A 24252-nucleotide genomic window follows, 5' to 3' on the forward strand; every position below is an offset into this window, starting at 1 on the left:
GTAAGTGCGAAATACTAATTCCCTGTCTTACAGCCTTTTCAAAGCGAGCACTTTGTGGTCTTCCACTCTTATTATTCCTTCTTGGCGCTATTACATGTTATACATTAGCTTTCTATTCCTATAGGTTACCATTATTTTTCTCAGAATTTCGAATATCTTTCACCGTTTGACAGTGTCGAGTTCTTTACCCAGGTCAACAAAATCTACGAATGTGTCTTGACTTTTCTTTAGTCTTGCTTTATTATCAACTGCAATGTCAGACTTGCCTCTGTCATGTCTTCACTTTCCTAAACCTACTTTCCTAAAGCCTATTGGCAATTGGATGCATGAGCTGTTAAGTTGACTGTGCGGTAATTGTCGCTCTTACCGGGTCTAGAAACCTTCGCAATTGTGTGGAAGATGTTTTTCCAAAAGTCAGATGGTATATCGCCAGAGTCATACACCTTACATACCAACGTTAATAGCAGTTTTGTTGGCAATTTTAGAACTTCTTATGGAATGCAGACTATTCCGCCAGCCTATATTTGTTCTTAAGTCTGCCAAATCTCTTTTAAATTATGGTTCTAATACTAGACCCTCCTATCTCTTCTGTATTGATTAATCTTTCTTTTATCACTTCAGACAAGTCTTCCACCTTGTAGGGGCCTTCAGTGTACTCATTTCATTAATCTATTATCTCCTCTGCATTCAACAGTGGAATTCCCATTGTACTCTTAATATTTACCAATTTTGCTTTTAATTTTACTGAATAGTGTTTTAACTTTTCTGTATACTAAATCAGTCCTTCCTATAATTATTCTTTTTTCCATTGTTTTATACTTTTCATGGAGTCATTTCGTCTTAGTTTCGCTGCACCTTCTATTTATGTCATTTCTAAGCAGTTTCTGCTTCTGTTTCCTGAATTTCCCTGATCACCCCTGACGCCCTAACCTCCGTCTGCTTCACGTCTGCTGTGCAGCGAGCTACCTTAATTTAAGTATTAACTGTATTTTTCTTACTTTCACTTCTTCTTCGGTGTGTTTTTGCTTTTAGGAAGCTTTAATCGTCGAGTGCTAATAATAGTGTTCCATAGATTTCGTGTTTGTTTTAAATACAGTCAGAGAGAGTCCCTTTAGTCAGCCATAGTGCCAGAAGTGCTAGTGTTTGTTTTGAATACAGTCCAGAGATAGGTAGTGCTGTTTTCATTGTTAGCAATCACAGTTTAGTCAATAATCAGCTGCATTTAGTGAATTAGCCGTCTAGTTAAAAGTTGATTAAGTCTCTTCAGTAGATTGATCCCTTAGGATGGATAGGATGTGTGACTGCTGTGTACGGACGCAGGAGGAGCAGGCCTCTCTTCGAGAACAGCTGAGCGTGTTGATAGCCGCGGTCAGCCGTCTTCAGGCTGCTGCCTCGGAGTGTAGCGGCAGTGGGGAGACTGGTGCGTCGCAAGGTACACCCCAGGTGTTACATGCTTCATTCACTGTCCCTGCTGTCGAGACATCTTCGCGGGTACCGGGCGCGGTTTGGCCACCCTCTCCCCAAGGGGAGTGGCGGGTTGAGCGGCGTTCGCGGCGCACATGGTGGAGGGTCAATGTGGAGGCTGGCCGTGTGGCATCGCCCGCTCTGCCTGTGAGTGGACAAGTGGCTGCTCCTTCAGCAAGGTCCGAGCAGGCACACAGGGGGAGGGGTTTATTAGTTATTGGGAGCTCCAACGTTTGGCGGCTGATGGATCCCCTTACGGAAATAGCGGAAAGGTCGGGGAAGAAGGCCAGTGTTCACTCTGTCTGCTTGCCGGGGGGTCTCATCCGAGATGTGGAGGTGGCCCTACCGGCGGCGATAGAGAGCACTGGGTGCACCCGACTGCAAATTGTTGCTCATGTCGGCACCGATGACTCCAGCCGTCTGGGTTCAGAGGTCATCCTCAGTTCGTACAGGTGGTTGGCGGAGTTGGTGAAGGCGGTAAGCCTCGCTCGCGGGGTGGAATCAGAGCAATCTATTTGTAGTATCGTTCCCAGAACCGATCGCGGTCCTCTGGTTTGGAGCCGAGTGGAAGGCTTAAACCAGAGGCTCAGACGATTCTGCGGAGAGCTGGGGTGCAAATTTCTCGACCTCCGCTATCGGGTGGAGAAATGTAGGGTCCCCCTGAATAGGTCAGGCGTGCACTACACGCCGGAAGTGGCTACGAGGGTAGCGGAGTACGTGTGGAGTGCACATGGGGTTTTTTTATGTTAGAGAATTCCGTCCCTAGGCCCGACAAGACGCCTCCTGAGACGCGGCAAGGCAGGAGTAGGCAAAATTCAATAGGGAATGACAATATTAATGTGCTAATAGTAAACTGCAGGAGCGTCTATAGAAAGGTCCCAGAACTGCTCTCATTAATAAACGGTCACAACGCCCATATAGTACTAGGGACAGAAAGTTGGCTGAAACCACATGTAAACAGTAATGAAATCCTAAACTAAGATTGGAATTTATACCGCAGAGACAGGCTGGACAGTGAAGGGGGAGGTGTGTTTATAGCGATAAGAAGTGCAATAGTATCGAAGGAAATTGACGGAGATTCGAATTGTGAAATGATTTGGGTGAAGGTCACGGTTAAAGCAGGCTCATACATGGTAATTAGATGTCTCTATAGGCCCCCAGGCTCAGCAGCTGTTGTGGCTCAGCACCTGAAGAATAATTTGGAAAACATCTCGAGTAGATTTCCCCACCATGTTACGGTTCTGGGTGGAGATTTTAATTTGCCGGATATAGACTGGGAGACTCAAACGTTCATAACGGGTGGCAGGGACAAAGAATCCAGTGAAATATTTTTAAGTGCTTTATCTGAAAACTACCTTGAGCAGTTAAACAGAGAAATGACTCGTGGCGATAACATATTAGACCTTCTGGTGACAAACAGATCCGAACTATTTGAATCAATTAATGCAGAACAGGGAATCAGCGATCATAAAGTGGTTACTGCATCGATGATTTCAGACGTAAATAGAAATGTTAAAAAAGGTAGGAAGATTTTTCTGTTTAGCAAAAGTGACAAAAAGCAGATTACAGAGTACCTGACGGCTCAACACAAAAGTTTTGTCTCAAGTACAGTTAGTGTTGAGGATCAGTGGACGAAGTTCAAAACCATCGTACAATATGCGTTAGATGAGTATGTGCCAAGCAAGATTGTAAGAGATGGGAAAGAGCCACCGTGGTACAACAACCGAGTTAGAAAACTGCTGCGGAACAAAGGGAACTTCACAGCAAACATAAACATAGCCAAAGCCTTGCAGACAAACAAAAATTACGCGAAGCGAAATGTAGTGTGAGGAGGGCTTTGCGAGAGGCTTTCAATGAATTCGAAAGTAAAGTTCTATGTACTGACTTGGCAGAAAATCCTAAGAAATTTTGGTCCTATGTCAAAGCGGTAGGTGGATCAAAACAAAATGTCCAGACACTCTGTGGCCAAAATGGTACTGAATCAGAGGATGACAGACTAAAGGCCGAAATACTAAATGCCTTCTTCCAATGCTCTTTCACAGGGGAAGACTGCACTGTGCTTCCTTCTCTACATTGTCGCACAGTTGACAAAATGGTAGATATCGAAATAGACGACAGAGGGATAGAGAAACGATTAAAATCGCTCAAAAGAGGAAAGGCCGCTGGTCCTGATGGGATACCAGTTCGATTTTACACAGAGTACGCGAAGGAACGTGCAGCGGTGTACCGTAATTCTCTAGAAGAGCGAAGCGATCCAAAGGATAGGAAAAGGGCACAGGTCATCCCCGTTTTCAAGAAGGGACGTCGAACAGATGTGCTGAACTATAGATCTATATCTGTAACGTCGATCATGTTGTAGAATTTTGGAACACGTATTATGTTCGAGTATAATGTCTTTACTGGAGATTAGAAATCTACTCTGTAGGAATCAGCATGGGTTTCGAAAAAGACGGTCGTGTGAAACCCAGCTCGCGCTATTCGTCCACGAGACTCAGAGGGCCTTAGACACGGGTTCGCAGGCAGATGCCGTGGTTCTTGACTTCCGCAAGGCGTTTGACACAGTTCCCCACAGTCGTTTAATGAACAAAGTAAGAGCATACGGACTATCAGATGAATTGTGTGATTGGATTGAGGAGTTCCTAGATAACACAACGCAACATGTCATTCTCAATGGAGAGAAGCCTTCCGAAGTAAGAGTGATTTCAGGTGTGCCGCAGGGGAGTGTCATAGGACCGTTGCTATTCACAATTTACATAAATGACCTGGTGGATGACATCGGAAGTTCACTGAGGCTTTTTGCAGATGATGCTGTGGTGTATCGAGAGGTTGCAACAATGGAAAATTGTACTGAAATGTAGGAGGATCTGCAGCGAATTGAAGCATGGTGCACGGAATGGCAATTGATTCTCAATGTAGACAAGTGTAATGTCATGCGAATACATAGAAAGATAGGTCCCTTATCATTTTGCTACAAAATAGCAGGTCAGCAACTGGAAGCAGTTAATTCCATAAATTATCTGGGAGTACGCATTAGGAGTGATTTAAAATGGAATGATTATATAAAGTTGATCGTCGGTAAAGCAGATGCCAGACTGAGATTCATTGGAAGAATCCTAAGGAAATGCAATCCGAAAACAAAGGAAGTAGGTTACAGTACGTTTGTTCGCCCGCTGCTTGAATACTGCTCAGCAATGTGGGATCCGCACCAGATAGGGTTGATAGAAGAGATAGAGAAGATCCAACGGAGAGCAGCGCGCTTCGTTACAGGATTATTTAGTAATCGCGAAAGCCTTACGGAGATGATAGATAAACTCCAGTGGAAGACTCTGCAGGAGAGACGCTCAGTAGCTTGGTACGGGCTTTTGTTAAAGTTTCGAGAACATATCTTCACCGAAGAGTCAAGCAGTATATTGCTCCCTCCTACGTATATCTCGCGAAGAGACCATGAGGATAAAATCAGAGAGATTAGAGCCCACACAGAAGCATACCGACAATCCTTCATTCCACGTACAATACGAGACGGGAATAAAAGGGAGAACCGACAGAGGTACTCAGGGTACCCTGCGCCACACACCGTCAGGTGGCTTGCGGAGTATGGATGTAGATGTAGATGTTTAGAACACTTTTGCACTCCCTTCTTCCATCGATGAATGGAATTATTTCTTCTGTTGCTCTTGGTTTCTTCGAAATTACCTTCTTTGTACCTCTGTATTTCAGTCCAACTTCTGTGATTGCTTTTCTAGAGTTGCCCATCACTCTTTAGCCTATCTGCCTATTGAGGTATTCCTTATTGCAGTACCTATAGTATTAGAGGACTTAAATATCTCTCTTAATTTCTTAGCAATTCCCTCTCTCACTTCTTTCCGTAATGATTCTTTCTGACTAGTCTCTTCAACTGCACCCCACTCTTCCACTCGCTACTAAATTGTGATCTGAATATGTTTGATCCTTGGTACGCCTTACCATGCGGTATAAGATTTCTGAATAGCCGCCTGACCAAGATGCAATATAATTGAAATGTTCTTGTACATCCTGGGCTTTTCCAGGTACAGATTCTCCCCTTGTGATTCTTGAACAAAGTTTTCACTATCTCTAGCTAATATTTATTGCAGAACTCAGTTTTCTCCCCTGTCATTTCTACCGACTCGCTCATTTTCTTCCGCAACCCTTTCTTCCCCTCCTTCCCCTACAGACACATTGCAATTTCCATGACTATTAAGTTTTCATCTCCTTTTACATACTGAATTACCAGCTCAATATCCTCACATACTTTGTCCTCCTCTTCATCCTCCGGCTTGCGATATTAGCATGCATACGTGAAACACCACTGTCGGTGTTGCTGTCGATTCTGATGAGAACCACCCTATCGCTGCACTGTTCACAAGAGTCACTCTCTGCGCTACTTCCTGTTCATAACGAATCCTACTCCCGTTAAACTATTTCCTGCTGATGTTAACATTACACTATACTCATCTGACCAGAACTCCTTGCCTTCTTCCCATTGCAGTTCACTGATCCTCATTATATCTAGACTGAGCCTTATCTATTCCCTTTTCAGATTGTCTGGACCTACCACCATGTTCAAAACATCTGACATGCACTCCACGACTCATAGACTGTTATGCTTTCGTTGGGTAATTAGTCATTTTCTCATGGTCACCTGACCCTTGGCGGTCCTCTCCCGGAGATCAAAGGGGGGACTGTGCTGGACTCTTTTCCCAATGGAGAGATCATCATGAGCCTTTTCCCATTACGAGGCACATATCCTGTGGAAACACAGAATGTACACGACAGTCGAAAAACTGAATATCGTTTATGGCGAATGTCACCAAACAGTGAGAGCAGTGGCGCGACTGGATGCTGAGGAGTATCAAGATAGTGCTACGCTCTCACGATCTGTCTTTGCAAACGTTACAGAAAGACGTTCCAGAAACTGGAAGAGTGTAGAACAAAATACCGCAAGGTAAGACAGGAGCAGTTGAGGAAAGAAATAGAACCAATGTTTTGGCATTAATATTTTAGCACTATGCAAGTGTCACTAAGACGCATCTCAGAAGTATGAGAGGGATCAACCAAACGAACAGTACGTTACATAGCATTTCATCCTCTTCACTTTGCGCTGCATCAGCATATTCGTGACAATGACTTCCAAAATGGGCTTCAGTCCTCCTAATCTTATCTACGGGAAGCGCAAAGTGTTGTGGCATGAGGATGGAAAATTTTGTTTAAGGAGGGAGGATCGTTTGCAAACCATGGACGAGTCAATCTTAGCAACATGCAAAATCGTTAGTTGAAAATCCACACTGACTCATTCAAGTGGATAGAAAGAACCCTCTTCGTCCACCAACGTTCGGTGCGTGTTTTTCGACACCCGCATCAATGATTCTTATTTCATCGATAAACATGAGGATCTCGAATTGCTAAATAAAATACTTCTGTAGTTAGTGGAAGACATCCTACTTTACGTAAGGCAATCAGAAAGATGACCGATGTCCCTCCCACTATTGACATTTAATGAGAGACCCTCTTTAGAGAACATTGGGAAAACATTAGAATGGTCGTTCAGCAAAGGCAAAACGGAGCAGCTCTCTACCTTTATCTATGATGAACATTAAAACAAGAGGTCTGTTAGGAAAAACAAAGGAGTCCACAAGGAATGAAATATCTTATAACTAGGGCATGTATTGCCGATAATTCCAGCTGAAATTCAACTTGCAGTATTGTTTCCCTTGAATAAACGTGTCAAGAAACATATGATCCATGTTTTAATTAACTTCTTGATAACATTTAGTGAGTCAGGGCAGTTATTTGTACAACCTTTTCTCCTGATGGCGGGAAAGTGGTTTGGAGCGCTGTCAGCTTAAAACTACATGATCAAGTCCCATACATATTACGTCGTTGAGATTCTCTTAGAATCTCCCTACAAGAGCTACAGTAAAAAAGTATACCGTAACATTAGAAAAGAAAAGAGATCGGCGTCGTAATTCAGCGACAAAAATTACTTGCGAACGTCAAGTAACGTATCCATATCACGACGTTCATGGAGCATTTTCCCGGTGATATCAGTGGACTTGTTTTTGCTCCAGTGTCTCTTCTCTAGAGTTTTCATGTGTTGAGCATAAGAAGAATAGCACTGGTATGCTTAAGAAGCCATAGAAATCACGGTTAAAAGAATCACTCTCTCGTGTGCGTATTGTTTTGTAACTCGTGTTTTTCAAACTGCGTAATAATAAGGTGTTAGTGCTTTACTGGACTGATTCAGTCAGTATTCAAATTTCACATTTGTTGTTTGTGGGATTAAATTTTCTATCGAATGTTATTTATTTCGTTTCATTTCTTCTACCCTTTGTAGAATTTCCGTACATGCAACACGTAACATTTTGATATATTGTCGATTTTCAAGGTTTCCATTGTATTACTAAAGGTAACGTATGTTCCAGGACAAAAGTCTTGCACTTGATGATTAACTGGTGCAAAGGCTTATCACTCGAGTTCCCTCACCGGGAAGGCAGCACCTGAGCTCTTTCTTGACTTTTACCATTTGCTGCTACGTTGCCTTAGCAGATTTACGAGCGGATCGGCAGTTCGCCGTCTTCCCAGAGCTGCTGAGTCAGGGTGGACGTCTGCGGTCACCAGACAATGGTGGCTCGTTAAACCGCCTGACGCCGATGAGGCCTGCCTGAACGTTTCCTGCCTCACGTAACTCTTGATTTAAGCGCCACGTCGCCATTTGGTTAGGGAACATGAACTAGCCACCATCTCATATCTCTCTCTCTCTCTCTCTCTCTCTCTCTCTCTCTCTCTCTCTCTCTCTCTCTCTCTCTCCCTGTCTCTCTCTCTCTCTCTCTCTTACTTTATTTTAATTTATATTATTCGTATTTGTCTTTCGCCATGTGTCTATAATTAAAGAACAACTAACTGAATCCACTTTAACAGGTAACCGAAGTCATATTTTTCTTTCACTACATTTTTTAAAGGAAATGCATGAATTCAAGACACAAACTGCAACCATTTTATTAGGCAGCCAGCAACATACTTTTTCTTTTAGTACATTTTAAATAAAGTCAATTAACTCAAGACACAAAATATTAGGCAGCCAGTAACATACTTTTTCTTTTAGTACATTTTAAAGAAAGTCAATTAACTCAAGACACAAAATATTAGGCGCGCTGCAATTTCTCTACATTTGTGTAATAACATTGCCCACATCTGTATTAATTAAAATCATCTAATTCACGTCCTCCTGTCCCCGCTCTCTGTCCATCTCCTCGTTCACCACCTGCCTGTCCACCTCCTCTATTCTTTGTCCAACTCTATGCCTCTCACTCATTGTCACTCCCCTCCTCCCATTCCTCTGCACATATCCACCACCCTTTGTCACTGTCAGTCAAATCCCTCCTCTACCCATCTCCTCGTGCCCCACTCTTTGTACATCACTTCCTCATTCCCTTGTTGTCCTTCCACTCCTCCTCATCCCTCTGTCCATCTCCTCCCAACCTCTGTCCTTCTCTGTTCTTTCTCTGTCCATCTCATTCTCTCCTCTCTCTGTTGATCCCCACCTGCCAGCGTCTGCCGCCACCTGTCTCCTGGCATCTCCTCCTCTTTCATTGTCCATATATTTTTCTCCCCTGTCTGCATACCCCTTCAGCTCGCTCTCTCTCTCTCTCTCTCTCTCTCTCTCTCTCTCTCTCTCTTCTCTCTCTCTCTCTCTCTATCTCCATATCTTCCTCCACTTATCTGTGCCCATCGCTGCCTTCCTCCTCATTGTTTGTCCATCTCCACATCCCCTTCATCTCTCCCTGGTATCACGGGCACCCCTATTGAAGGATGGTGATTCCTGCATCGACTATTTCTTTACAGGCAGTTACTAGTATGTGTATGAAATGTTGTTTAAACCCTTGTAAACCTTAAGGATAAGTTTTTTATCTGTCATTCTGCATACCGATATCACACGTATTTATACACATATTTCATCAGTATCTCTTCTGCCTGGACAGCTGAGTGGTCCAGTTGGTCAGAGGTTTAGTCGTCCTCTGTAGAAGAAAAAAAAAAGACTGAGTAAATAGATCAACGATGAACTTCAATGGCTGTCATGAAACGACCGCCCCGAACAAATGCAACGAACATAAAAAGTGGTCAGCGCGGCATAATGCAATGCAAAGGGTCCGAGTTCGATTCCCGGCTGGGTCGGAGATTTTCTCCACTCAGACACTGGGTATAGTGTTGTCTTCATCGTCATATCATCCCCATCGACACGAAAGTCGCCAAAGAGGCGTCAACAAAAATGACTTTCACCAGGCGACCGGTCTACCCCATTGGGGGCCCTAGACACACATTTCATTTTACCTGTATCTCTAGCGAAATTCGCCCTGTAGTTTCATTTTTACGCATTTCAATGGTTATAACGTCGTATCTCGTAAACCATTTGCTGCCTAATCATATAATTTTGCAGGTATGTCCAGTGGTATGGGTAGCGACTGCCGGTAAAACATATTGTGAATAGAGTTATTAGTAAAGAAGCAATTAAAAAATCACGCATGTTTCTACTACTTTCCACACATCTCAGTTGTTGTGATGTCATATTTCCTGAATTGTTTGCCGTACAATGATATATTTTTATACGTACATTCGGCGGCAGATGTGAATAGAGTTAGTAGCAACGAAGTAATGAATTCAAACTTCTTGCACGATGTGGAAATTTTTCACTCATCTCAGTTTTTACGTCATATCTCCTGAACTATATACCGTACAATGGTATAGTTATTTTGGTATATTCAGCGGCATATATGAATACTGTCTGCAAATTGTGTCGTGAATACTGTCACACGTAAGTAAAACATCCTTCCTGATGCTGCGGCTTTACTACATTGACAGCGAATATGTAATAATAGACAAACTTTTCTAGTTTGAACATTTTTTGTATTTTGTCCGCAAGAACAAGTTACGAAAGAGTTTTTTGCAAGTTTCTAAGTGCTCTCATTCTCTAGTTAGGGATGACTGAAGTGCGACTATTTAAGCGTCATGCGCTACACTTCTTTTTCACCCCCCTTCCATTTGAAAGGTACGTTTTTCTTACCCCAAACGCAATTCCGCCCTGATATATGTACATTACCACATTTGGTTGAAATACGCGCATTGTATTAGGAAGAGATGTGGAACATCCATACAAACAGACATACATGCATAAATAAACACAGATATCCATTTTTAAGTTCATTTTTTTCCGTAACTGATATTGCGATTGTTAAGGGAAACTTCACAAAGGACTAACTGTATCATGGTCAACGCATCATGAAATCATCCTCGTTCCCTTTTGGCCTGTGTAATCTCAACAATGTTTTTATATTTCACTTGAGAAGTTCTGTCGTACATGGGGTTTCCTTAACTTTCATGACGAAACTAACGATTAATGCTCTTGTTGATGGTTGTGTGTATAACATGTTGTAACGTAGCTTCGGAATGCCTGGTGAGGTCAGTTACTACCCTACAAGAAAAAATTGCATTCATACAGATTATTATGGCCGCGGTTGTGGCGGTGATGGCAACTCATAGAAATATAAGTACTTCTATTCTGAGCGAAAGTCACAACACTTGTAGAGTGAACAGGTGAATGAAAGGACCCTAGAGACACTGGTTGACAGCAGTTGGAGAAATACGCTCAGCTCAGTAAGGCTGTAGCTGAGAAGAGGTTATACGGTCAACACTCAGGAAGACTAGCGCAGCTTCAGGCTCCAACATGACGGGCTGCACGACACTATGACAGTCTTCCTAGACAATAAGATCGTTGGAGAGGTGGCGCGACTCAGTTCGGTAAATTTCCAAGACTGGAGAGCGGTTTGCCACTTAGTCTTCCTAGTCGGTCATGTCTGATGGAGTGACTATGAAAGTGCACAAGCCTGGCCATCTTCTTAGTTGGTCACGTTGCTGAATTGGCTGTGTGGCTGCAGAAGGTACTCCAGCATGCAGAGCTGAACCAAGGACCCTAATGTGTCATTCAGCGACTGTGGCCTTCAAGGGCGAGACTGTGCTAACGGAGTGTGCCTAGGAAAGGCATGCAGAAACTTGGGAGCAAGTCTGGCTCAGGCCCAAACGAAGTACCCAAGTCAAGCTGACTGAGGTTGCTAGAAGTCTGGCAGCAGAATGTTTTCCCGCTGAAAGGCGCCAGATATACTACCAGTGGCAAATCCTCCAGTTGTAGCCCGTAATTCCGCTGGTAGCGTTTGCGGCACGTAGTGGTAGCTAGCAGGTGATGTATTTCAGGTTGGAAACGGACATCGGTTACCTCTCGTAGCTATATGCAATCGATGCGAGAAACGCATAGCTCTGAAACTTCCTGGCAGATTAAAACTGTGTGCTGGACCGAGACTCGAACTCGGGATCTTTGCCTTTCGCGGGCAAGTGCTCTACCATCTGAGATACCCAAGCACAACTCACGCCCCGTCCTCACGGCTTTACTTCTGCCAGTATCGCGGATCCTGCTCAGATTGTAGAGCACTTGCCCGCGAAAGGCAAAGGTCCCGAGATAGAATCTCGGTCCGGCACACAGTTTTAATCTGGCAGGAAGTTTCACATCAGCGCACACTCCGCTGCAGATTGCAAATCTCATTGTGAACGCATAACTCTGTCAGCCATAATGTTGTCGAGACATCAGTCCTCGTCAAGTAGAACAAGGAAGTAGCTAAGTGTCAGGCCTAGAAGTGAACAAGTCCATGTCGCCAGGGTTGCAGTCTACTTCTGTGCTTACACGTTTTAATACTCTGGCAGCAGTTTTTGCTGCGCTGGCAGGTACCGTTTGTAGCCTACTAACCTCTCCTTTCTTTACATTCGCTAAGGCTTCTCAAGTTAACCTGTGCCTTCTTGTTCCCAGTGTCTCAGTCCCGGCATTTCGACCGCAAGCGTAGAGGCTTGGCATTACACTGATTCAAATAACTGTTGCCAGGTGTGAACCATACTTCTGATACGTATTATGATTTCGATTGCTCTGGATCAGTACCTCTGAGGCTAGAAAGGTTTTCCGATACAGAGGGCAGAAGTGTTACTGCAAACAAACTGCATAGGTAACCAGTGGTCTCTCACCTTAGTACAAATACGTTAGGGCCTCCTAATTTCTGCCGCTGCCCTTGAGCAATTCATTCACATATCCCCACTCAGCTATTGACAGCTAATTTTGCAGCATGACGAATCTGTGTGTATAAAAAAAACACATAGTAGGATGTTAATATGTGTTGTAATGATCAGGAATCGAAATCCAAATGACCCCATGCTGCGCGCTAAGAATTAAGTAAAAATTCAATGCAATGATAAAGCAAAAATTCATTTACATTATTATAATATTTCACATATCACCAATGCCATAAGGACTGATTTGCCTAGGCACAGAGAAGCCTTAGCGATGCTGGGCTTTGGAATGAGCCTTGTGTCCAAGTTTGAGGAGCTGGTGCACCATGTACCGTGTGTTAGTCTCCCGCTGGGTCTCATGCGGTGACACGTGTCCACTGTTTGACAGACGGCTGCTTTGATCTTCATGTCATACGGCTCTAGTCAGCTCAACGCCATCCCCCTTCTGCACTTCCTGTCTAATCCCTTTTCAGATGGAACACTTCTCTCTGGCCGGCACCGAGTTCTTCCAGGACTATCTGGGAAATTGCTAAATATGAGCAGTCTCACACTGTCTAGTGTCAGCAGTAATTAGCTCTTGAAGATAGTATCAATGTTATTTTTGGAAGCCGAACTCAAACTAGTTAAACACAGACAGTCGGACGCTCAAAGACCGAGTGGGATTGCGCAGTGCTTAGCGTGCTTGACTCGCGTCCGACAAGTCGACGGTTCGAACTCTGGTCCTGCCATCCCGATTTATATTTCCCCGTGACTTCCGTAAACAGATGCAGGCAAATGACTGAATTGTTCTTCAAAAGGACACAGATGATTTCCTTCCCTATCCTTGACACAATCCGAGCTTGTGCTCCGTCTCTGATGACCTCCACGTCGACGGGGCAGTAACCCAATTACCCTTCCTTCCTTTTGGATGCTTAGGGATTAAAACCCATCCAACATAAAATGGAGAGTAAGAAAGTGACAAGAGACACTGAAATGAATAGAATGATCAGACTAAAAGGCAAGTATAAAATACACTGAAATGCACCGAAACAACCCGGAAGCCAGCGTCAGAGCTCTTTACGTGGATTGATCTCACTGATCTCATTGCGCTCCAACTCACTAATCTGCTTGACTGAATGAAACTCAGATTGCCCACGTTCACAAATGTTGTCCATTTTTCTCCAACTCACTCTCTCAGTACACCGAATTTCCCCTCGTATCATCTTTGACTTTGGAGGTCTCAGTCTGCAATGCTACTCCAAGATCGATCGAAGTTGGGTAACCACTCCTGCCATTCTTCATACAGAGTGTCCAACTTTCTCGTTTTGCTTCGAAATTTTCGTGAGCCACGGTTTGCACACAACATGGGAATTCCGGTACCTTTCGCACGCTGTGTCCTTTGCAGTACTTACCAGTGTTGGCCGCAAGATCCCTAGCGACATACGTGCTGTTTTTTTTCTTTCAAAAACTGTTGAGAAATCCTTGTGTTTATCAGTATTCGTGTATTCGTGAGCTGTTGAGAAGGATGCAATGTAGCAACAAACCCATTTGTCTGTAATGGGAACGCCCTTAAGCCCTCGCTCACGTATTCTAGACGCTCGGAACTTGGTGATGTCTTGGGACGCCCTTTTCAGAGCGAAACAGTTACTTCAGTTAAAGTATATCTGTCCGTCATCTGTGATTATAGGGAAAATATCAATATATGTAGTAACGGCTTAAGTGGAAACATTTTCCCCCAGTATCGTGATGGAAAGTATTACATTATTTACATTTCGTGGGGCTCACAAGTTCATCATTCACAGGTAGTAGTCCTTGTGACACTCTCATATTTTGTCACGTCTAAATTGATGTTACTACAATTTTTTTGGCTTAGGTAATCCTTACCAATGACGTTCTCCCCAACAAATTTTTTGTGATTCCCTATAACATAGTTTAGTCAGTCATTATGGTTTCACTTAATAGAAATACTCTTATTAAACTTCCTTACGGTCGACTACGTACGTTTCTGTCAACTGATGCTGGAATATAAAACAGCGCGTACGTTTTCGATGTTAAGAAACTTTCCTTTCAGTTTCATTCTTGTCATCCCACAAGGACCAAATTTTTTTCAGTAGGCGTCGATGTGGTGCTGAATCAGAAGCTTTTGCAAAATCTACAACATCCAAATTTGCCTCGTACAGCTATCCGCGCACTCAGAATATCACGTGTGACGAGGACTGCTTAACTCAAGGTCAGTACGTTTTAAACTTCAGCCCTAAGTGAGGGGTCTGATTTGCCCGGACAAATGTGCGTCTGATGTGATACTCCTTTTTGTAGTTTTTGTCACCATTGTATTATATGAAAAGTCCTTGATCAATCATATTGCTGAGCAGCTCCCAAGCCCACACTACACTGCTTTTTTATGTTGCCGCGATGGACAATCTGTATCTTTTACTGAGAGATTCATAAAATATTATTGAGAGCCAAAGGGTCCATACAACTGAATTTTAGTGAGTGATTATTAATGGTCGGTAAATGCTTAAGACAGTCAGTTTTTTCATCACTTTTACCAGAGCCACGACATTATGTACATTATTAACAATGCTTTAACTTCTCATTTGAAAGGCAAAGCCTTTAAGACACATCCTGTGAGACAATTGAAGAAACCGCAGTTGCAATCACTGAAAGGATTTTTCGTACTGACACCTTCTGAACTGTGGGTGGTATCGGACCATCTACTCCGCTGATATCAAAAACAATTGAACGCATGTTATTTAATAAGGATGTTCAATAGCTAACATTAATATATCAAAATAGCTAATGCTGTAGAAATATGAATCGAAATTTTGATTTGCATTTGAAAAGTGATGTGAATTATTTGAAAATCTCACTACCCACAGTGTAAACTACAGTAATTTGACTGTAGGAAGTAACAAACTATGTGTGTGTGTCAGAATATTCATCAAATGATTTTTAAACGACATCATACTCACCATTGGGTGTGACTCTTTTTCTTCCAGAGCAATTTGAGCCTTAAGGTCGCTATCAAGTGATAACTGTACTTCAGAATATATTGACCTTTAAAATCTTCCGAAGTACATTTACCAGTTGATAGCCGCCTTAAAGCCGAAAATGCAATTGCGTAACGAATAATTTTACAGCCAGTGGCGTACATAATGTCATTTAAACATGTCTGCTGACGTTGGACAACTGTGAGAAGTTAATTCCATAAATGTCTTAAAGACGTCCTTGTATTCTGAGAAAAATATCCTTTTTGCCTGTAACTAATTTCTCATTATATCTCATTCTAATTTTGGATACACGGTCTGAAAAAAAAACATGATGCACCCAGAAGAAGAGAAGGAAACGATACTTCACGGTTTGATAAATTAAGTGATATTATTACAGAAATTACAGAATTGACTTAAATTTTCAAGGAATGTGGCATTATGAATCAACTTGTCGGTAAGACGTCCACAGCCTCCGGTCCGGATGCAGGCACTGATTCTGTTGGTAAGGCAATCACGAAGCCGGCTTAGCCCCTCGTCAGGTAAGCTGACACGCAACCCTTGATGTCCCAGATGTTGGCTCTTTTGTACGAAGTAGATATTCGCACTGGTCCCGAGAGATCCGTACAGCACCTTGCTGACTAATGAGCATTCCGTCTCTAGTGAAACACGCTTCAACAGAGAAGAGGACGTCAGCTGGAAAATGAGAATCGACCATAAGGCACAGCATGAGCCATTGGCTGAAACCTATATGACACCCATAGTCAGCAGGAGTTGAATTTTGCATTTATGGTAAATGATAAGTCGTAGCTGCTGTTCGCGTGTTATGTTGCCGTACTGTGTACGACCATCTTATCAAACTTAACTGATCGGATCTCGGCTGGAAGTACAGTCCAATTACGACTTTCTTTATCCATGTCGCGAAGCCTTACGGTGGCTGTCCAGCCAGAACATTGTTTTATTTTAGGATTTCCCTTGGTTCGTTAACAGGTGAAGCCTTAGCGTTACTCGTCCCGTACCACCTGCCAGCTTTCCTGAAGTTACCACTTGCTGGCTCACACATGAAAGTTGTAGCTGGTAATTTGGTAAAAAGATAGAACGACATTTCACTACAGTTCATTGACTATATAGCTACATATCGATATGTGAACACACACTCTAGTGTTACAGACGTTTACATCAGGTATAACGAATTAGTATGCACATAAAGACATCTACTGCGCATTGGTAGAGTTTCCTCTAGCTGTGTCTCATTATGTACAGCTATGTATTAGTCGCATATTCCTACAATACGGTGTTTGCAGCCACGTACACACTGGTTCAGTGTTTTATTTCAATGTAAACTGAACAAAAAACTATTAGCAGTTTCTGTTAATCCACTGTCAGAGTTATCAAGTCTTCTTAGTACTACGACCTTAACTTCAAATTGATACTTTATTCTCTCTTCGTCCTTTATAAAAGTTTCTATCACCATCACGAGACCCGCAGTACTTTCGAGAACGAATTCACACGCTATAGATAAACAGTTATGTTAATACAATTCCCTCCGTAAAATAAAGAATACACATCTATTCCTAACATTCCGCCCTTCTCTCTTTCTTTCTCTGCCTGTGTCACTCTCGCTCTTTCTGTCTGTCATTCTCTCCCCCCCCCCCCCCTCTCTCTCTCTAACCATCTCTTTTACCTTTCATGTGTTACTGGTAATGCGCACAATTCGGCAAAAGGAAACACGCCGGCATGCATGCAAAGCACTGCTGACGACCAATGCAATTCTAAGCTTCACAAACAATTTTGTGCCTTTTCTTGCATACGTGACGAGAGTCTGGCATTCGGTACAAAGGCTTTTTTGGTGTTTCAGCATCGGGAGACGTCCTGCGTTCTTCATCTATTTGTTCATCGAGTGCTTCTTCGGCATCGCTACGGCCTTCGCTCAGGACTTCATCACGTGGACGCTGCTACGCTTTGGACTCGGTTTCACCGTCCCTGCCATCCTTGGAACACCGTACGTCCTTGGTAAGTGCTGACTATTGAAAATGAGTAAAACGAGGCAACTAAGACAGGCTTCCCAAAAATACCTAGAATCAATAAACACATCGAGGTACGGATTTTATCAAGTTGTAGTGGAAAATATGGTGAATTTTCTTATGGTCACAAGTAATTTTTTACGTTTATAGTCGTCAGATTACGATACCGACTCTGTTTTACTCGAATTGAAATTGCAGTATAACATCTCTGTGGACTACCAAAACAGTTCTTTGTAATTTTACTTTCTGATGCATATTTCTACAACTAGAAGTGTGCAAATACGTGTACTAATGTTTCTATGCTAAAATGAAATGTTTGATCATAGTTACGTTAAATAAATGTTAATTGTAAGCTAGTATAATTAGATACGCTGATTAGTCAGGGCGATATTGAACATCTTGCTACGAGCTGGTAAAGAGCGTGTACGAATTTTACAAAATTATCTCTGTGATAATATTAATTGTTGTGGTATCGATTTCGGTCTTAAAACAACGTTAACGGTAGCTGCATAACATATAAAAGTGGACAATGAGACAATGCAAAACAAAATATGATCAAAACAGGAAGAACTGTTAAAACTATGTCATACATGCTTCGACATATATTACCACTGTGAACCGTAGCTGCCAATAAAAATGAACAAAAGAACGACATGTGATGTATAGTAATACAAGTCAAAGAACTTCAAAGTCAAGATTACAGTCCTGACCAAATTCAACGTAGTTGCCATTAAACACTTCTGTGATAATGAGGTTACAAAATTTAAGTTTTGACAATTGTACACTTGATCGATAATACATAAAAACATTAATAAAGTAAAAGAACAAAAGTATTGCCGATTGTAAGGCTGTACAATATTTTACTATCCAGTCAAAAACGTAAACTTGTAAAATACAAGGCACAAAGCAGTCCATGAAATTATAATAAAAAAAGCCACAAAATGTAACTGAAATTCCATTTACCATACAAATAAAAATTAATAATGAGATACAATTTGATAAAACGTCAAAGTAAAACATATATATATATACATGCAAAAAGCCCTATAGGCTAAAACACAAGAATGTGTGTAACAACATGGGGAAGGGGGACACAGCTGAAATTAAAAGGTGGGCATAATTGGGGAGAGTTTTAGTTGAAGAAGGTCCACACAGTTATTTGATATTGTGAAAAAAATTACTGAAGAAACTTTTACTTTTGTGTTCCACCACATCATTGAGTTAGGAGAATATATCATCCATTACATGCACAACCACATAATGTAACTGAAATTCCATTTATCATGCAGATAAAAATGAATAAAGAGATATGGTGTGATAAAAAGTTAACGTAATGCTTATATGTAAGAAAAGACCTGTAAGATAAGAAACACGAAAGTGGGTAGTGACAGGAAAGTCACTGTGGAGGGTTAGGGGGAAGACACGGATGAATTAAAAAAGGGGGGAATAAATGAGGAGAGATGTAATTTAACAAGGTGCATTCAAGTATTTGTGAATGTCAGTGATATTATTTGAGATACTTTTGTTTATGAGTTGCACCTGCTCATTGAGAACATCATAAACAACTTATTTTGTACATACCTGACTGATTGTAAACTGATTCTCGATTAACGTTGTGGTGTAACTTTGCCCTAATTTATCTTCAGTTCGAAATGATATTGTCATGTGACTTCTTTAAAATATATGTTTGATTTTATCAGACACTTTTCAACAATATTGAAATGAGGCAAATCTCAGACATGGCCTAACTTTTATCATTTGGCTAAAGAGGTAAAAGAACCTGCCCAAAGATTGGCCAGAGTTAAAGATAGGCCAAATCTGAGGTTACTTACAATTCAATATTATGGAAAAGCATCTCATGAAATAAAACAGTTATTTAAAAAAGGAACACCATTATTTCATTTTAAATTTATGTTAATTTAGGGCAAAAATTATTCCACAAAATTCATCAAGAATCAGTTTAAGATCAGTCTGGCATGCATAAAACTTAGTGGTTTGCAATGTGACATAATGTGTATTGACCAAATGGGAACGGATTTAAACATTAGATTTTATGTGTGTTTCTGTCCAAATAGTACCTGTGCATATATTTTTATAACATTATAAAATCTTATAGTGGATAGAATTGCTGATCAGGTGGACATGTTGCACAGAGCTCAAGAAGGTGTAATTACAACAGATGTAATTATGAACCTCCTAGAAGAAACAGAGATTTCTGAAAATTGGATTATGCATCCAGAAAAATTTTTCACTACGCAGGTGATCCAGAAAAACAAAAGTTTCTTAAACTGTTTCGTTGACAGTTTTAAGTGTGTGAGTAGACTGACTTCAATTTCAACCCTCCACAGCTATGCCCCCTTTTTTATTTCATCTATGTGTTCCCCCACCCCATTCCCTCACCCACTTTGGTCAGTACCCATTTTCTCATTTCTGTCCTACAAGTCTTTCTTGCATATATATTTTACTTTTACGTTTTATCATACCATGTCTCTTTATTACTTTTTATCTGTATGATAAATGGAATTCAGTTACGTTTTGTGATTTGTAGACACTCGATGACACATTCTTCTAACTAATGTGTAACACTCAAGATGATTTTTACACACATATGTTTTACTTTTACTTATCATACTATAGCTCTTTATTAATTTTTATCTCTGTGGTAAGAGGAAATTCAATAACATTTTCTGACTGGGTCGGCTGTAGTTTCATGGACTGCTCTGTAGGTCGCATTTAACATGGTTACATTTTTTACGGGATTGTTAAGTATTGTAATTTTTACATTCATTAGTCCTGTTTTTTATTTATTATATATTCATTTTATTAATGTTTTAATGTAAAGTCAATGAAGTTTACAATTCTTAATACTGCATTTTTGTAATCTGATTACCATTACTTTGGATTTGGTTAAGACTGCCAATTTTGGTTTGAAGTTGTTTGACTTGTATTGCTATGCATCAAATGTTGTCCTTTTTTCAATAGGCCACCTTATTTTCATCTTTCTAATTTTTTTCATATTTATTGGTAGTTATGGTTCACAGTGCTAAACTATGTCAAAGCACATATGATATATGATACGTATGCAATAATTTTTGAATTTCCATTCATTTAACTATTTTTATGTTTTGATCATATTTCATTTTGCATTGTCACATTGTCCACTTTTGTATGTTGTGCAGCTGCTGCTGATGACAGTTGAAGAGAGAAAGCTGTAGCACAATAAATAAAATTATCACAGGCAGCACAGTGTTGCTCATTTTGAAAAATTGGGGCCATATGACATTGCCAGAGACTATTGTGAAATAGTGGCTGTACTATTGCCAGGCGCACAAGCGCACCAGGGGTTGAATACAGTGGAGAGTAAAATGTAGGATAGCAAATGGAAAAAATATCTTGCAAAACAAAAAGGAGACTGTACTTAATGTCAAGAGGAAACGATGACTACAGAGCTAAATCACACTACGAATTATTTTGTAAAATTCTAAGCAAAGTATTCAGAATCTCAAAATGGATTAATTTTCAACAAAAAATAGATCCCTCTAATAAGAAGATAAAAATTATATGAAACATAGTAAAAAGTGAAACAAAAAAATAATCAGGCAAATGAGAAAATGATGTTAAATATAAATACTGAATTGATTAGAGATACCTCCTAAATTGCAGACACATTCAACATCTCTTTCTTTACAATAGAAGACAACTTGTGTTTCCTTAGTTCCTTAGAAAACAGCTTAAAATATATTTAAAAAATGGTTTTCCACTTTAATTTGACAAAATTAAACAACATCCTACGTCACCACAGAGAGTTGTAATATTATTAGCTCTCTTAAAAATAAATGTTCCAGCAGTTATGATGAAATCAGCAATACTGTAATTAAATGTTGCTCCTCAGAACTTTGTTACATACTGAGTTCCTTGTGTAATGAATCCCTCCACAGTGGCACTTCTCGAGATAGGCTAAATATGTTACTGTCAAGCGATTACACAAAAAAGGAGAAAAGTTTGCAGTATTTTCAAATATGTTTTAAAACGTTATGTACAATAACTTTATAAACACTTAGTAGACAAAAATATTCTCATTCAAAATCAGCTTGGATTTTGGAAGGGATTGTCAACTGATCAAGCTATATTCACCTTTGCAGATAACATATTAGAATCAATAAATCAAAAGTTGTTACCACTTGGAATGTTCTGTGATTCAACTAAAGCTTTTGACTGTGTTAAGCATGATATCGTTATTCAAAGGTTAAAATATTATGGGATACCAGGGGTAGTAGGCTCATGGTTCTCATCCTCTCATTTTTATAGAAAATAGTGTGTGTCTGTATCAGGCTTGCCACATCACTCAAAATATGAAACCATCAGATAAGGTGGCCAAGGACTCTATTTTTGATCCCTTGTTGTTCCTATTATATATTAATGACTTTCCATATGCAGTTTCACAAAATGCTATATTTGTCTTATATGCTGATAATACAAGTATTGGTATAAAAAACAGTACCTGTGATCTCACTAAGCAATCAGCTAATGACATATTTGTCATTATTTATGGGTGGTACACAGGAAATACACTCCTGGAAATTGAAATAAGAACACCGTGAATTCATTGTCCCAGGAAGGGGAAACTTTATTGACACATTCCTGGGCTCAGATACATCACATGATCACACTGACAGAACCACAGGCACATAGACACAGGCAACAGAGCATGCACAATGTCGGCACTAGTACAGTGTATATCCACCTTTCGCAGCAATGCAGGCTGCTATTCTCCCATGGAGACGATCGTAGAGATGCTGGATGTAGTCCTGTGGAACGGCTTGCCATGCCATTTCCACCTGGCGCCTCAGTTGGACCAGCGTTCGTGCTGGACGTGCAGACCGCGTGAAACGACGCTTCATCCAGTCCCAAACATGCTCAATGGGGGACAGATCCGGAGATCTTGCTGGCCAGGGTAGTTGACTTACACCTTCTAGGGCACGTTGGGTGGCACGGGATACATGCGGACGTGCATTGTCCTGTTGGAACAGCAAGTTCCCTTGCCGATCTAGGAATGGTAGAACGATGGGTTCGATGACGGTTTGGATGTACTGTGCACTATTCAGTGTCCTCTCGACGATCACCAGAGGTGTACGGCCAGTGTAGGAGATCGATCCCCACTCCATGATGCCTGGTGTTGGCCATGTGTGCCTCGGTCGTATGCAGTCCTGATTGTGGCGCTCACCTGCACGGCGCCCAACACGCATACGACCATCATTGGCACCAAGGTAGAAGCGACTCTCATCGCTGAAGACGACACGTCTCCATTCGTCCCTCCTTTCACGCCTGTCGCGACACCACTGGAGGCGGGCTGCACGATGATGGGGCGTGAGCGGAAGACGGCCTAACGGTGTGTGGGACCGTAGCCCAGCTTCATGGAGACGGTTGCGATTGGTCCTCGCCGATACCCCAGGAGCAACAGTGTCCCTAATTTGCTAGGAAGTGGCGGTGCGGTCCCCTACGGCACTGCGTAGGATCCTACGGTCTTGGCGTGCATCCGTGCGTCGCTGCGGTCCGGTCCCAGGTCGACGGGCACGTGCACCTTCCGCCGACCACTGGCGACAACATCGATGTACTGTGGAGACCTCACGCACCACGCGATGAGCAATTCGGCGGTACGTCTACCCGGCCTCCCGCATGCCCACTATACGCCCTCGCTCAAAGTCCGTCAACTGCACATACCGTTCACGTCCACACTGTCGCTGCATGCTACCAGTGTTAAAGACTGCGATGGAGCTCCGTAAGCCACGGCAAACTGGCTGACACTGACGGCGGCGGTGCACAAATGCTGCGCAGCTAGCGCCATTCGATGGCCAAGACCGCGGTTCCTGGTGTGTCCGCTGTGCCATGCGTGTGATCATTGCTTGTACAGCCCTCTCACAGTGTCCGGAGCAAGTATGGTGGGTCTGGTACACCAGTGTCAATGTGTTCTTTTTTCCATTTCCAGGAGTGTAAATTGTCACTGAATTTCGACAAGATCCAGTACATAGAGTTGACTACCTCACAAAGAATACCTGACCCTATAAGTATAATGTGTTCAAAGAATAAAATTAAAGCTGCAGACAGTGTCAGATTTTTAGGGCTACAAATTGACCACAGCCTATATTGGAAAACTCACAATGTAGACTTAATGAAACGCCTTAGTTCAGCTACATTTTCAGTACATATCATAGCAGCAATAGGTGATTTAAGAATGAAATAGTTAGTTTATTCGGTCTACTTCCATTCATTAATGAGTTATGGAATCATCCTTTGGGGAAACTCCTCTCACAAAGAGAAAATTTTCAAAATTCAGAAACGAGTCATTAGAATTATATCTGGTTCAGTCCTAAATCATCATGCAGAGACATCTTTAAGAAACTTGGTATTCTAACTACTACTTCTCTCTAAACATACTCATTGACGTCCTTCGTCATTTCCAACATGTCTGTTATTACACAAAATAGAGCAAAAACATGATTATAATACCAGAACTATTAAAATCTGTATAAGGACTGTAAAACCTTAACGTTAGTACTTGGGTACTCATACATTTAATAACTCACCGGATCATATCAAAGGTCTTATATGTGATAAAGATTGGTTTCTGAGTGAATTAAATAACTTTGTGTTGGCCAGCTCCTTCTACTCCGTCGATGAAT

General features: G+C 41.6%; 1 protein-coding gene across 1 annotated transcript in view; it reads left to right on the plus strand.

Annotated features, from left to right (window-relative positions):
* Positions 1-24252, plus strand: part of LOC126355571 (beta-alanine transporter) — a 1112053-nt gene that overhangs the window by 800866 nt on the left and 286935 nt on the right. The window contains exon 4 of the mRNA XM_050005933.1: positions 17407-17561. Within this exon, the coding sequence (XP_049861890.1) occupies positions 17407-17561 (155 nt within the window). The remainder of the gene's footprint in view (positions 1-17406; positions 17562-24252) is intronic.

The sequence above is a fragment of the Schistocerca gregaria genome, chromosome 3 (assembly GCF_023897955.1).
Source record: "Schistocerca gregaria isolate iqSchGreg1 chromosome 3, iqSchGreg1.2, whole genome shotgun sequence".
Lineage (NCBI taxonomy): Eukaryota > Metazoa > Arthropoda > Insecta > Orthoptera > Acrididae > Schistocerca > Schistocerca gregaria.